Source organism: Chelonia mydas, chromosome 2, assembly GCF_015237465.2.
Source record: "Chelonia mydas isolate rCheMyd1 chromosome 2, rCheMyd1.pri.v2, whole genome shotgun sequence".
NCBI lineage: Eukaryota > Metazoa > Chordata > Testudines > Cheloniidae > Chelonia > Chelonia mydas.
This window is the reverse complement of record NC_057850.1, coordinates 246,135,080-246,149,972: the sequence shown is the minus strand read 5'-3', so window position 1 is coordinate 246,149,972 and position 14,893 is coordinate 246,135,080. Positions and strand designations below refer to the sequence as shown.

At 46.1% G+C, this 14,893-nt stretch overlaps 1 protein-coding gene across 25 annotated transcripts in view; it reads right to left on the bottom strand.

Annotated features, from left to right (window-relative positions):
- Positions 1–9,601, bottom strand: part of KMT2C (lysine methyltransferase 2C) — a 327,313-nt gene extending 317,712 nt beyond the window's left edge. For 13 of the 25 annotated variants that reach the window (XM_043541573.1, XM_037891112.2, XM_037891115.2 and 10 more), the window contains exon 1: positions 8,634–9,454. In XM_043541573.1, coding sequence (XP_043397508.1) covers positions 8,634–8,800 — 167 coding nt within the window. In that variant the 5' untranslated portion in view covers positions 8,801–9,454. The other 12 variants (XM_043541577.1, XM_043541582.1, XM_043541569.1 and 9 more) reach the window with 8 other exon arrangements.
- Positions 9,602–14,893: the final 5,292 nt, after the last annotated feature.

Sequence of the window (14,893 nt, the reverse complement as noted above, 5' to 3'; positions counted from 1 at the left end):
AAGGAATATTTATGGAAGTGGAGGCTCAAGCCAAATGCCCACAAAACAACAATCACTGCATTCCATCTTGATAACAGAAACACTAACTGCACCCTGCAAATGACCTTCTGCAACAACACTGTGTGACATAACCCCACTCCGACCTATCTCAGAGTGAAGCTGGATCATGACCCTCTGAAGAAGGCAACTGCCAAGATGAAGACAAGGGTCAACCTGGTCCAGAAACTGGCAAGCACAAGCTGGGAATCATCAGCGTTACAGACATCAGTGATGGCCCTTGTGTACTCTGTTGCTGAGTACTGTGCACCAGCATAGGCCAGAAGTAGCCAAACTCAACTTGGTGTCCAACTAAATACTGCAATGCAGTGCATCACTAGAACCCTCAAGTTGACCCCAACACTTTGGCTGCCAGTGCTGTTGCACGTTGCTCCCCCATCCATTCGCAGCAACGCTACAACCCTTTGTGAATTCCAGAGGTTTGTGGAAAATGAACATCTTCCCATCCACCAGGACTGTAACAACATCCCTCACCATCACTTGAAGTCATGTAAGCCATTTTGGATCCACACATTTAACCTTCAACAATGCAACTTCAACCCTGATGAAGCTTGGAAAGCCAAATGGAGTTCACAAGAAGTCACAAATAAACACTTTGTGAAAGAACCAATGCAGAAGATCACTGGCTTCGATCTCCCACAAAGCTCATGGGCAACCCTAAACCGTATCAACACAAATCATGCCAGATGCGGATACTTGCTTCACAAATAGAAAATTAAAAACTCTCCAGCGTGCAACTGTAGTCACCCAGAACAGACCATAGAACATATAACAACTCAATGCCCAATTCACAAATACAAAGGAGGCACCACAAGAATACACTCGGCTACTTCAGACCCAATTATGTGGCTTAACCATCTAAATGTAAAATGATAGTTGTTGCTCTTCATTTACATCAGCCATATGAAGTAGTAGTGATCCACATGTGAGGAATTTGACCAAAGAGTTCCCAAGATACAGCCCCCGGGGAAAAAAAACAGCTTTTCTTAAAGTTGATAGATTCTGTCCACCCTCCCCCCCTTTTTTTCCATCCCTCTCCTTTTTTTGCTCACAAACAGATCAGATCAGGGCTCAGAATCAGATCATTTCACCAGGATCTAAATCATTTGAGGGTTGGTTACCCCACCAGCCCTTTGGGTGAAATAAAATTAAAACATTATTTCAAATATTTTGCTTCTCTAGTTCAGGCAACCAATTGATTATACTGAGCATATACAGGCAGAGGAGTTAATAGGACTGTTTGCCTTCAGATTTTCACACTAATAGCTCAAGAGGATAAGCAGTAGTCCTTCAAACCTGACTGAGCCAGTGTCAGTCTGAGTCCCACCATGGGCAGGAACTTTGAGAAGGTTGGATGGCATATTTGCTAAAATCTGTCCCTGAGGGCTGCACTGGCGGGAGGGAGATAAATTGGGATAGATGGTGGGGCAGGTGAGAGGGGCCGGGGAGCTGAAGTGAGAGGAAGGGACCGGGGCACATGGGGATGAGTGGCAGGGGGCTGTGGGAGAACAGGGGCGGGGACACCTTTCGTGGCAGAATCTGGGGTGGTCTCACTCTACTGCCCCCATGTGATGTAAGTGGGAATCTGGGGAAGCCCCCTCTGTCCCATGGGACGCTTAGAACAGGCATGCTCAGACTATGCACTAGGAACACACTAAGTCTATGGCTCCACTGCAGAGCTTATAGCGGCACTGCTACTGCAGACGCTATAAGCCAAAAGGAGAGAACTCTCCTGCCAGCTTAAGTTACTCCAGCCCCCGCGAGCGCCAGTAGTTATGTTGGCGGGAAAAGCTCTCCTGCCATCATAGTGCTGTCCACACTGGCACTTGGGTCGGTGTAACTTACGTTGCTCGGGGGTGGTTTATTCACATCCCAGAGCGACAATTTATACCGACATAAGCTGCAGTGTGTACATGGCCTGAGACTGGTGTCAGGAGCCAAGAATGGGTATGCTTGCCACATAGTAGAGGCTGTCCAGCATTGGGGAGGGAGGAAAGGAACATTTGGCACAAAATCTCTGTCAAATTGTTGGGTTGGAGAGTTATTTTGTTGTTGTGTGTTTGTGGGGTTTGTTTGTTTTTTAAATGTAATCTGCACACAAATTATTTTTGAAAATTAAATAAATTACATCTCTGAATGTTCACTGGGAGGGGAGGGTGATAAATGGGAATAGGTGGTAGGAGAGGAATGAGGGATTGGGGATCTCAGGTAAAATGGAGAAGTAGGAATTAGGGGGGAAAAGGAGAAGACAAGAGGGGCTGGGAGAACATGAGGGGTAGCAGAGGAAGTGGTGGGGTGATGGGGTTCGGGGCATGTCAGCTCTAAATTCTCCCCTTCCATGTGTGCTGGGATCTCAGGGAGCCCTACCCCTCTGTGGGGGTCTGGGCCCCTCTCCCTGCCCACTGTATCTTCTGGGATCTGGGAGACTCTGCTCTTGGGGTGTGTCTCAGCCCCTCTCCCTGCCTCTCCATGTGTGCTGAGATCTGAGGTGGGGGAATGAAGGTAAAGTAAATTTATACATCTGAAATCCAGAAAACGAATAGCTGGGATCTGGGGTGGATGGCTGGCCAGAGTGTATGGGGGAGGGACGGACTGGGTGGACCTGGAGTATGGCTAGGGAAGCCTGGCTGAAGCAGGGGTTGGAGTCCCAGCTAAAGGTGGGTAGTAGGAGTGAGGACCTGCTCAACATGCAGGTTGGACTACATAACCAAAGTAACACCTGGCCCTTCAGTAAGGTGATGCCTGTGATATGCTTCTAAGTAGCATAGGGCAGGAGACAAGAGGAGCAACTTCTTACATGTCAATAGTTTCTACAATGCCAACTAATGGCTTAGTGGGATGGGGAGGGGAGAAGAGAGCTGGAAATGCTGGCAGGGGTGGATTACATGTTGCAAGGAATGGTGAGGAAAGCTGTGGGGAAGGAAAGAGACACACACCAGTCTTCTCTCACACACTTAAAGTTATGTAACAACCATGTCATAAATCTGTCACAGTTTTGGGACACAGAAATCTCATCCTTGGTCTCTCATCAGCCCTGTTACCAAATGCACATTGCAAACATTTCAAAGCATGGCCATTATCCCCATTCCACTATGACAAAATGTAGAGGAGGGGGGCGGAGTGCTGAGTAATCACACAGCAACTGTGTTGTCTAGTGGAAAGACCACTGGACTTGAATTCCTAGCTCTGCCACTGGCCTGCTAGGTAACCTTGGTCAAGTCACCTCATCTTTCTATGCTCTCATTTTCCATCTGTAAAATGGGGTTAATGATGTAAAGTTTTCTGAGACCTACTCATGACAAGCACTATATAAAAGCTAGGTCTTTATATTATTACCTAGCCACAGTAGTTTATCAATTGCAAATCCAGGTGATTTAAATGACCACTAACTCCTATTAACATTTCTCTTCCTGTTTAAAAAAAGTATGAAGTTAAATGGCAAAAAAAACTTCATTAACACAGAGAAGGCTGTCCAGTTATAGCTTGTGCCCTTCCAGAACATCAAGTTCAGCAAAACTCAAACATCTGAAAACCAGGAAATACAGAGGTAAGGTAAACAAACGCCCACACAACCTTAACTCACCCTCTTTGAACAATGCTCCAATATGCCCAGAATGCACATACTCACACTCTGCCTTTTCACTGTAATGAAGCATTACCTGCACCTGCCCTACACTCAAACACCGAGCCTACTCACCTGACAATACCACACTTCTGAAATTAAACACACAGGATACCACTTAAACCTATAATTTCTCATATCCCTCATTAAATCCGCAGACTGCTCTCATGTCCCACCTCACTTCTGACACTAGCCATGGCAAGAAGACCCAGTGCCCTGCTACTGATTATAACCTACACAATTCTGTATTGAAATGATGCAGATTGGCACCTCAGGGTGCACACACATCTCCTTCCTTCAATCACACACATGGGGGGGACTTAGACCCAGATCTCTCATATCATGAACACAACTCTTCCATGTTACTCCAATTTATTCCTCCATCATTCAATACAGCTACACCTAACAACGTGAACACAGCTGGAATGCATGCAGATAATTTCCAGTGGTGATTGCCAACACCAAGGAGGCGGAGTCAAGGTTGAATGAGTATTTATCTTAATTCTCAAAAAGAAAAGGAGTACTAGTGGCACCTTAGAGACTAACCAATTTATTTGAGCATAAGCTTTCGTGAGCTACAGCTCACTTCATCGGATGCAATGAAGTGAGCTGTAGCTCACAAAAGCTTATGCTCAAATAAATTGGTTAGTCTCTAAGGTGCCACTAGTACTCCTTTTCTTTTTGCGAATACAGACTAACACGGCTGCTACTCTGAAACCTATCTTAATTCTGTATTCCTTGATTTTCAGAAGTGAGTTTCACTGAACTTGATGTTCTGGAAGGGTACAAGCTGTCACCAGGCAAACTTAACAGTTCAATAATTAAGTTTTTTGCCACTTACACAGATAATAAATAACTATTCACCTAAGATATAGCCCCCAGGAAACATCATTCACATAACTACATATTCAATTCTGCCACATCCTCAGAAAAGCTGTTCTGACATACTTCTCTACAGGCAGAAACGCTCAAGGTATTGACAACTGATGAGTCCCTCCTTCATAGTGTATACCAATTCCTTCTTCACCTACAAGAAACTTCCCATGTTTCTTATGCAGAACATGGCACAAAGCCTAGGTGCACTATGAGGATTTTTAGCCTTTTTACGACACGTCAGGTAGTGCTGCTGCCAGAGGCAGGATGCCAGTTTAGATAGAACTATGTAAATCCCTACTAGTATGGAAATTTCTGTGCTCCCATAATAAATAAATAAAGGGCCTACATTTGTGAAGAGTTGTGGGGTCTGAGCATCTCACGGGAGCAAACCCTATACAGGAAAATGAAAAACAGTCTTAACTCAATCATCCATTTGAAACCATGGTCAACAAGGAGGTGAAATACTACTAATTGAGTATTTTTCAAATATTGTTCTTTAAAGGCAGCACCTTTAACTCATAAATCCTTTTACTCCGGGTATTTTGTTTTAATGTAGTGTTCTTATTTAGATCATTACTTAGACTGAATATCCAATGGAACATTTTCCGTAATGGGATAAAGTGGCTGAACAATCTGATTGGCTAACAGTGACTTAGACATGTGATTATGGTACAAAACGTGCTCAGACATATGCTCTATTATCTGATTTACAAGAGACATATTAATCCAACTAGAAAGCACAGGAGAGAGGAGAAAGACATAGCTAAGCAATCATACAAAAATGGAAACTTTATTTTCACGCAATGTTTGTTTTGCATCTGCATAGCTAATTTTAAGATTCAACGATATTAGACTGGTTTAAACATTGAAACAGTATACTTTAAAAGAAACCTCTCTTTCCAGAAGCACTGGTGATTAAAAACAATCCAGTCTTCATCTGATCAGTGATAAACTGGAGTAACACTACTATCAATGCCAAAATCCTATTTTTAGAAATGTTGATTCCTTGTGTTACTGTAACACCTTGGGCTACAATCACGAAAACTTTCCATACACACACTGAAGTCCTCATGCAAGGATCAGTTTGCAGCATCAAGTCACATACAGTAATATTAAAATTGTGGAGGAAAAAAAAAACAAACAACTTGAACTATCTGTTTTACTTTTTGTATTTCACTCACACAATTCATGTGCATTACATATAGCTAATGAAAAACAGTTTCACTTTTTTCTCTAGCTAGTTTCATTTTCTGACTCTCACACACTGGTACACATTTTATATATAAGCATTTATATTTTTCAAAGGTTTAGAAAATGTTTTTTAATAAAAAATAATCTAGATTTCTCCTTAAAACTGACTGGCAGTCTCCCTTTAATGCTAGAAATATAATTGAGAAAGAAATTACACTTACACTTCACTTTTCACAAAGTACACAGATGATCTTAAACTGGCATGGAAGAAATTAGTTTTTCCACAAATTGTGGTATTTTAAAAATGATTTAATTAAATTAGTTCACTTTTTAATATTCTGTAGCTACACAGACATATAGGCATAAGTAGGCAGCATTCAGAGTTTCTTTATAAAAACTATTTTTGTAAAAGTAACTCAAGTGCTTCATACGTAACTAGATGTTATATGTACAAATAAAACGGGAAGAAGTATTCAAATATAGGTTTCAGAGTAGCAGCCGTGTTAGTCTGTATTTGCAAAAAGAAAAGGAGTACTTGTGGCACCTTAGAGACCAACAAATTTATTTGAGCATAAGCTTTCGTGAACTACAGCTCACTTCATTGGATGCATTCAGTAGCTGTAGCTCACGAAAGCTTATGCTCAAATAAATTGGTTAGTCTCTAAGGTGCCACAAGTACTCCTTTTCTTTTTTCAAATATAAGGGTAAAGCAGATGAATCAGTACTGAATGCAAGGATTGAAATCTTTAAATCATGATTTGAGAATGTAAGAATGACCATACTTAATCAGATCAAAGGTCCATCTAGCCCAATATCCTGTCTTCCAACAATGGCCAATGCCAGCTGCCCCAGAGGGAATGAATAGAACAGGTAATCATCAAGTGATCCATTCCCTTGATGACTTCAGTAACTCTGCCAGAGGTTACGGGTCTATGACAGGAGTGAGTGGGTGGGTGAGGTTCTGTGGCCTGCAATGTGAAGGAGGTCAGACTAGATCATCATGATGGTCCCTTCTGGTCTACAACTGAGCTGCACACAAACAGTAGCAAGGACTGCTAACCACTTTAAACCTCCACTATGGGAAAAATCTGTATTATTTTAACAAAAACACAAAGATTTAAGAGGGATGGGGTCATGAATTAAATGCTACTAGAAGACATAGCCACACTAAAACCAGACAGTCAATGTTAGAAAGCCTCTAAAGTAAACTGTGAACAGGAAAAAAAACAAAAAAAAAACAAAAAAAAAACAAAAAACAAAAATGAATCCGATTTTTATCTAAAACAATATATTTACTCATTACAAACAACATAGAAGATCAATACAACTGAATGATCAAACAAAAATATTTTCCTCTATGTGTTCAGTTTATTTTATGCACTTAACAGCACTTTGTATATAGTCAGTTTCACAGTTTCCCCATATACTGTACAGTTTGTTTCCACTGTTGTTTGTGTAAGGTCTTTCATTATAAAGCTACAAAAACTGGGAGATTCAGGAGAAGATTTAGTAAACTAGCTTTAACAAAACATTTTTGTTTTAAATTGACTAGATGTCAAGTTGACGGTGACCCTTAAAAAACAAAACACTAAAACTTTAAGCCTGCAACATGGTCCATACCCTGTAGTTCATTACATTTAGAACATAAACATTAAAAATAGTAGCAAACAGGTTTATTCTACTTTTATCCTGGAAAGGCCTCTCATTAAAAACCAAAACTGAGTGCAGTTGGTACATAAGTAGCACTATGGGAATGAGGCCTTTTGGAGTCCTGCTTCACAACAGAGAGACAGAAATTGGTCCAAACAAAGATATTACCTCACCCACCTTGTCTCTCTAATACACCTCACACACATTAGTATTATGATAAATAATTGACTCATACACTGTCAGAGAGTATTTGTTAGTGCACACACCAGAACATGGACGTTAGATATAACACATTCCTGACACCCACACAAAAGCGCCACAAAAGGGACTTTCCATTTAAAGCCAAACACAGTCCACAGTCCACCTGCACCACATATGGACGCAGCAGATCACTCCAACGCGCTCCCTAGGTTTGGCTGAGATGCACTGTTGATAGTTGACGCAGTTGCAAGGGGCAGCCTGCCTTAGTTTGCTAAAAGTGAACGGTGCACATTCAGTTCCGCCTGAAGCGTGAGGAGAGCAGGGACGAGAGAAGGAAGCAAACCGGCGACAGCAAACAACAACGCAAACACCACAATGTTCCCAACCACCCTCTTGTTGTGCCTGCTACCTTACACCCTCCCCTAGCCTGGCCACCAGACCCCGTCTGAGGCTGTTTGACAGCTCCAGGGAGAAAGCAGCTTCCACTTTCAAACACACTCCGGGGCTGGTTTGGCTACAGGAAATTGCTGTCTAAACTTCTGCGTAAAGAGAGAGGTTTTTAGGGTCATCCAGTTAGGGCTAGATCAATCTTTTCTTTTTAAAAAAAAGCCCCAAAGAAACAGCCAGAAGACATCAAGGGACAAGCTGAAATAGAGGGCAAGCCAGAGCCCTGGAGGAGGAGAGAGACCCAAGAAGGGCAGAGGGAAGGTGCAAAAGAAAGGGAAAGAGGAGAGGGGTCCATGGGCAAGGCTGGGAAAAGGGGGAGAGAAAGAGGGGAGGAGAAAAGGAAGAGAGAAGTGAAAAGGAAGGAGAGAAGAAGGAGGCCAAAGGTGAAGAAAAAGAGGGCAGTGGGAGAGGAGGGGAGAGTGCAACGGGCAGAGGAGGAAAAGAAAGAAGAAAGGTGAGAAGGGAAGGGACCCTCCCAAAATGGCATTGGGCAGAGGGGAGGGGGCGCTGAGGAGCGAGCCTCTGCTGACAGCTCCCCCTGCGCTGCCTGCCCCCTGCCCCCTGCCTCTCCCACACGCTCCGAACTTACTTCTTTCTGGCTCTCTGGAAAGGGGAAGCGCCATCTTTGCGAGGCCGGCCCCTAGGTCTTTTGTCTGTGGCTGCTGCTGGGGGGGGAGCTCTGGGCTCGGGGGGCTGCTGGGGCGGCGGCGGCGGCTCCGCCACCCCCCCGACTAGACTCTTGTCCTCCGTTGACATCCTAGTCAGCAGGACGAGAGAGACACATGGATGAGGAGGAGGGTGGCGATGAGGATCCCGGTGCTCCTCCTGCTCCCGATGCGCCTCTCCGCCTCACCTCCGCCTCCTCCACCTCCGCCTCGCATCGCTGGCCTCAGCCGCCGCCGACCAGCGCAGGTAGCAGGGGGAGCGGCATCGGGAGGGCCGGGAGGGAGGAAGGAAGGGGGGGGAAGGGGCTCACGCACAATAACCGCCCCGCAGAGCGGGCTCGCCAGGGGGCGGGGAGGGAGAGACACTCCCGCGGCGGGGCGCCCCGCTCAGAGGCCCCGGGAACAAGCGGCTGCTCCGGCTCCTGCGCTGCCCGGCTGCGGCGGCCGCCGCTTCATTGTACGCGGCGCCCTCCCCCTGGCGGCGCCCCCGGGGCGGAGGAGGGGCGGGCGGCGGCAGGGGCCGAGGCAGAGAGGAAGTTTTGACAGCTCCAGCTGTTGTGTGTGTGCCGGGGGCAGAGTCCGGCCGGGCCCCGCTCCCTTCCCGGCCGGGCCGGGAGCAGGAAGTTTACTTGGGGGACGGAGGGGAAGCCTGGGGCCTGCGGCTGGCGAGGAATCCCGGTGCGGCGGCGGCGGCGGCGGCTGCCCTGGTGTGTAACCCCCGTCAGTGCGACACATAGACACAGAGCCACTCACCCGCCTCCCCCCGCGGGCCCCACACTGCGCCTGCCCGGCCCGCCCGCCCAGCCACCGTCCCACAGCACAGACACCCCTGCGACGCGCCGCCGACGCTGACCTCACGGGCTCGCTGCCTCTGCCGGGCTGGCGGCGGCTGCGGGGAAAGTGCGGAGCCCAGGAGCCGGGACTGGGCTCCGAGCACGGAGCGGCGGCGGCGCGGAGCGTGTGACACCCTGTGCGCTCATCGCCGCCGAGACTGCGGGCGGCTCCCAGGGAGCCGCACGAGGGGGAATCGGCGCTGGGTGTACATAGCCATGGCTCAGAAAACACGTACCTGGACGGAGCGTGTAGCCGGATCCAGGGGGGCACAGTCTGCTCTCGTTTGCACCCCTGTAAACCGGATTAAATCAACTGGAGTTAATCTACATTTACACCCGATGAGTAGAGAGCAGAATTTAGCCGAAGGTGCACGGAGCTGTCAGTTCTCCTGACTCTGTGTGTGTGATGTTTAATACACACATGTGTTCCTTACACAGCGGTAGGGGAAATCCAGACACATCAGATAGACGCACACAGAGTGTCTGTTTTAATAGAAAAACCCAATGGCGATTGTTCCTTGTGCACCGTGTGGCCCCGGGCATGTATGTGGCAGCTCTTCCCCTTGGAGTGAGGCTGTGTGCTCGCAGCGCACAGCCCTTCGTGTTCAGCGCACCGTGGGCCAAACCCTCTCTCTGGCATGGACTCGGGCAGCAGTGCCCGGGAGCCTGGCTCGTATCACAGGAGCGAGTAGGGTTTGGCCCTCTGAGACAGAGACATAATGTGGGCAGCGTGGAAGGTTTCCAGCAACTCTCGCTGCAACAGCTGCGGCTGCTTTAGGGAGGCGGAGGGGGGTTGTGTTTGCGCTAATCTTACTCCTTGCTTCCCCCCCGGGGCAGGGCCTAGCTGGCGGCCTGCCCGCCCGGATTCACTGGGGCTCAGCGCAGGGGTTAAGAATAAGACTCGTTATTACACGGGATTTAATACGTCCCGCAGCCCGCTAGAGTCTGGCTCCAAGGAGATACGCGGCTTGATGCCCTAACGTCCGGGCACAGGGCGAGGAAGTCGCCCTGGGAAGATGCCGTCATGCCGTAAGGGCTTGGTACCTGAGCAGGACGGGCCGGCTAGCTGCCTTATTTACCCCAGCGGCGGAGCGCACAGCTGGACTTTCATCCCGGATCCGCCCCAAACGCGCAGCCCGGCCCAGGGAAGGAGCTGAGCTAGAGAGACTGGGAGGAGGCCAGAGGCGCCTGCTTTGCTCTTGCCTCCCCACACCTCCCTCCCTGGAGTCAGTTTTGCAGAGTTTCAATCTGCTCCTCTTTGCCAGGAAAGACTCTGTTGAATGTGTTTCTGTTCTGGATGTATTGACTTGTGTCCCTCATTCAGTCTGACACAGCCCTCGCTCCTGTGCGCTGCTCCTCAGCAAGGCTTGTCAGAGTATTTCAGGACCCCAACCCCTCAGCTGTACACTTTGAGGGAACGTCAGTCCCTCTCCTTTCACAATCACATTTACCTTCCTCCCAAGCCAGTCCGGTGCTGTTTCACCTGTGTGAAAATAAGTGATTCACATCACAAATGCTGAATCATGAAACTGATGTTATGTATGGTAAAGAACATCCTACAGCATTTGAGTCATTCATATATACAGCGGTGACTCAGACATTGTGTGTACTCATTTAAAAACTTTGCTGAGGAGCCCAGAAATTTTGGTGCTCAATACCACAAAAGACCCCAAATAAATAAGGTCAAATAAAACTTGTAAAGTCCTTCTTTATGTTGTGTTTCTTTTTTAGGACTTTGCCTTACTTTTGGGCCCCAGTTGATTGAGAAGAATGGTCTTAATTATTACACTAGTGTATAGGCACAACAGGGGTATAGATAGCATTTTGAAAAGCGTACGTGCACTGGCTGATGTGTTGTCTTTACCCACCTACAGCGTACCCATGACTTCCTGAGTTAGTCTGCCATTACACACAACCTGACCACTAACGAAGTGGGAGCAGATAAAGCTAGAGCTGTCACCAGCATCTGGGTAAAAGACCAGATGAAGAACAAAACTAAAAGAAACTTTTTCCCCCTTCCCTAAAAAAATTCCTGCTAGCCACCTTCAGAAATATTGCAAAAATAAATTAAACTGTATTTTTTACATCAAGATAGGTATCTCAATGTAAAATGCCAGTGGAGACAAGGCACACCGGCTACCTCAGTGAAGCTAGTTGAGGTCATCGCTATAATCCCCATGTAGGGTTTACCTCAACTATCTACACTGAGGTAAAACTCCTGTTATAGCTTTTTATTTGTATTAGGATAGTACTTAAGGGCCCCAATCATAGACCAGGACTTCATTGTGCAAGGCACTATACAAACACTGAACAAAAAGATGGTCCCCCCCTCCAACAGGCTTACAATCCAAGTATCTTGTCTCCACTAGGATTTTACATCAAGGACAGGTCTACATTATAAACTTTTGTCAGGATAGCTGTGTCTGTCAGGGATATGTTGGGCAGGATTTATGACTGACCTAGTTTTGCCAACAAAAGCCCCTAGTGTAGACCTAGCTATACCAGCAAAACTGTGCTTTTGCCAGTAAAACTTATTTCATTTTGAGGGACTGGAACATATATACAGGTAAAAATGCAGTTTTGCTAGTACAAACTGCATAGCACTTTGCTGGCATAGTGTACTGGTATAGCTATACTGGTAAAACCGTCAAGTGTAGACATGTCCCAAGCTAGCTATCTTGAGTTAGAAGCACACTTTTTTGCAGTGAATACATAGCCTTAGCCAAGGCAGCACCCTGCATTTTAATGGGTGTTAAGAAGGTTTCTAATTCATATTACGCTAACTCAATTGAAATGATAAATGTATTTTCAATTGTTTTTGCCCATCAAGGCAGAACTCCTTTGAAAATGCCAGCTGAAGTTATAAACTCCTAACCCTCCTCAAAATAAGCGTTTTCAGTGCCTGCACAAATAGGTTTCAACCTATAACTGAGACCCCATGCAAGACTATTTAAACAAGGCACATTTTCAATTTTTAACTTTAAGCACATCAAGACAATTTTAGATGTGTTTATGACAAACTAGGAGTAAAATTCTAATGCACACAGACTTGCCAAAACAAGAGTGAGAGGAAGCACAGCTCTTGTTATGGAAGCCATTAAAGGAACATGAGGACTGGTATGTAAATACTGTTGTATCATTATAGCATTAAAAACAGCATTGTGCAACAAAAATAATGAGGAATAAGATGACTCAAGGAGCTTGTAATGGGCCACAGGCACTTTCTCCTTCATGTTATTAATTCAAATCCAGATCGATCTAATGATGTTCACTAACCTACATAAAATGAATTAGAGATTTAATTTTGGTTTCTTTGGGACATGTGCCTGCCTGATTCTCAGAAAAGAACACCAAGTAGTCACAATGGCCTTGCCTACACTAGGATTTAAGGCAGGATAACTAACATTTTAAAAGTCCCCTGTAGACAAGACACTGTGCCTTTAACAGATGCTAAACTGATCAAATGAAAGCCTAGCGGAGCATAGGTCAGCTAACACAGCACCAAACATCTTAGCATCCATCTTAATTAGTGCTAAATGTTTTTCATTCATGTTATGCTAACTCAGTTGAGCTAATGTGGTTGAGAAACACACCTTTTTACCCATCAAGGGCAGGTCTACACTGAAAACACTGCAGTAGCGCAGCTGCACCAGTGCAGTGCTTTAGTGAAGGTGCTATCTAAGCTTATGGGAGGGCTTCTCCTATCAGCATAGGTAGTACACCTCCACAAGAGGTAGTCGCTCTGTCGATGGGACAAGCCCAACAACATAGTGCTGTCTACACCTGAGGTTAGGTCAGTTTAACTGCATCACTCAGGGGTGTGGATTTTTCACACGCCTGAGCAACATAATTATACCAACCTAATTTCCTAGTTTAGACCTGGCCCATGACCCATAGGACCCTACTATACTCCCCCTAGGCTTTCATTTAATCAGTTTGGCCCATTTTAAAGGCGAAGTACTTTGTCTTCACTAGACTTTTAAAACGTGTTTAATGTGTGCTGACAACAGACCTTTACACCTTAGTCTAGACGAGGCCTTAGGAATTTTAGGTTTTGTCCATACAGGAAAGTTTTTGGTATAAACTAAAGTGTGAATTTAAACCAATAGTACTACTAGTATAACCCCCATGTAGAAGAGTGGCTTTTTTTTTTTTGGTTTAGCTTATGTTGCTTGAGAAGTAGTTGAAGAGAACTAAAAAAGCCACCAGAATAAATGTGTCTGCATGGCCAATGTATGGGGGAGGGGAGCCACTCGTGGGGGGTTGGGGGCAAGGGATGGAACTATATGTGTATCACTATACCTGTATAACTATATCAATAGGTAACGTTTTCCTGTGTAAACAAGGCCTTAGACAACATTGTCTTTCAGGTTTGAAAGTTTTGCATGTTACCTCCATTAAAAAACACTTAAAATATTAACAGCACAAATCGCTTACATGCAAGCCTTCCTATTTTTAGCTACTAATTGATTTTCTAGGTTAAAATGCAGTATGTGGCAAAATGACTAATGTTAATATGGTGGGTCCCACACTTTTCTTGTCCAGGGGCTAAGACACCACCCCCCTTGCCCCTGCTCTTGGGGCACCAAGGGCCCTGCTAGTAGCCCAGGAAGGTGGTAGAGGAGGGAAGTAGGGGGAGCAGTCTGAGTTTACTCCACACTCTGAGCCCGAGCCCGAGCCCCTGCCCCTCTCAACCCCTGCAGGTTTCTTACCCTCAGTCTTAGACACTGGGGCAGGGTCTCCCTTACTTTGGTTCTCTGGTCTTTTAAGTCTCCACAGCTCCAGTCCTCTTTCTTTTCTCCCCCACCCTGACTGCCTGAAGCAGGAGGTTTTACTAGGTTCCTGATAGGGTCTTAATTGACTACAGGTGCTCCAATTAACCTGTAGCAACCCTCCCTCATCTACAGGGAACCACACCTTATACCAGGGCTTATAGTTTTCCCCTCTCCTACTGCTCCCTGACCCTCCTACCCCGCCTCAACACTAGGGGGTTGGGCTACTTGGGATGAGAGACAGTGTTGTCATGACAGGTTGTCCGTGTTGCCGCATTGGCTTCTGGCTCTATGCTGTATCCAGAAGCGGAAAGGTTGTAGGGATAGGAACCATCTAGTCACTTGTGCATTCCTCTTCTTGTTTGTGTGCATCCATTGGAGTGGGGCGTGGCAGCGGTTCACCCTTGTGACAGACCAAGTAGGTAGTATCATAGAATCTCCATGGCCCATTTAAGTGCTAGGCATTCTTTTTCTGCTACAGCGTACCGTTGCTCTCTGGGCAGGAGCTTTCAGCTGAGGTAAAGGATCAGGTGCTCCTCATCCCCCACCATCTGTGAAAGGATGGCCCCAAGTCCTACC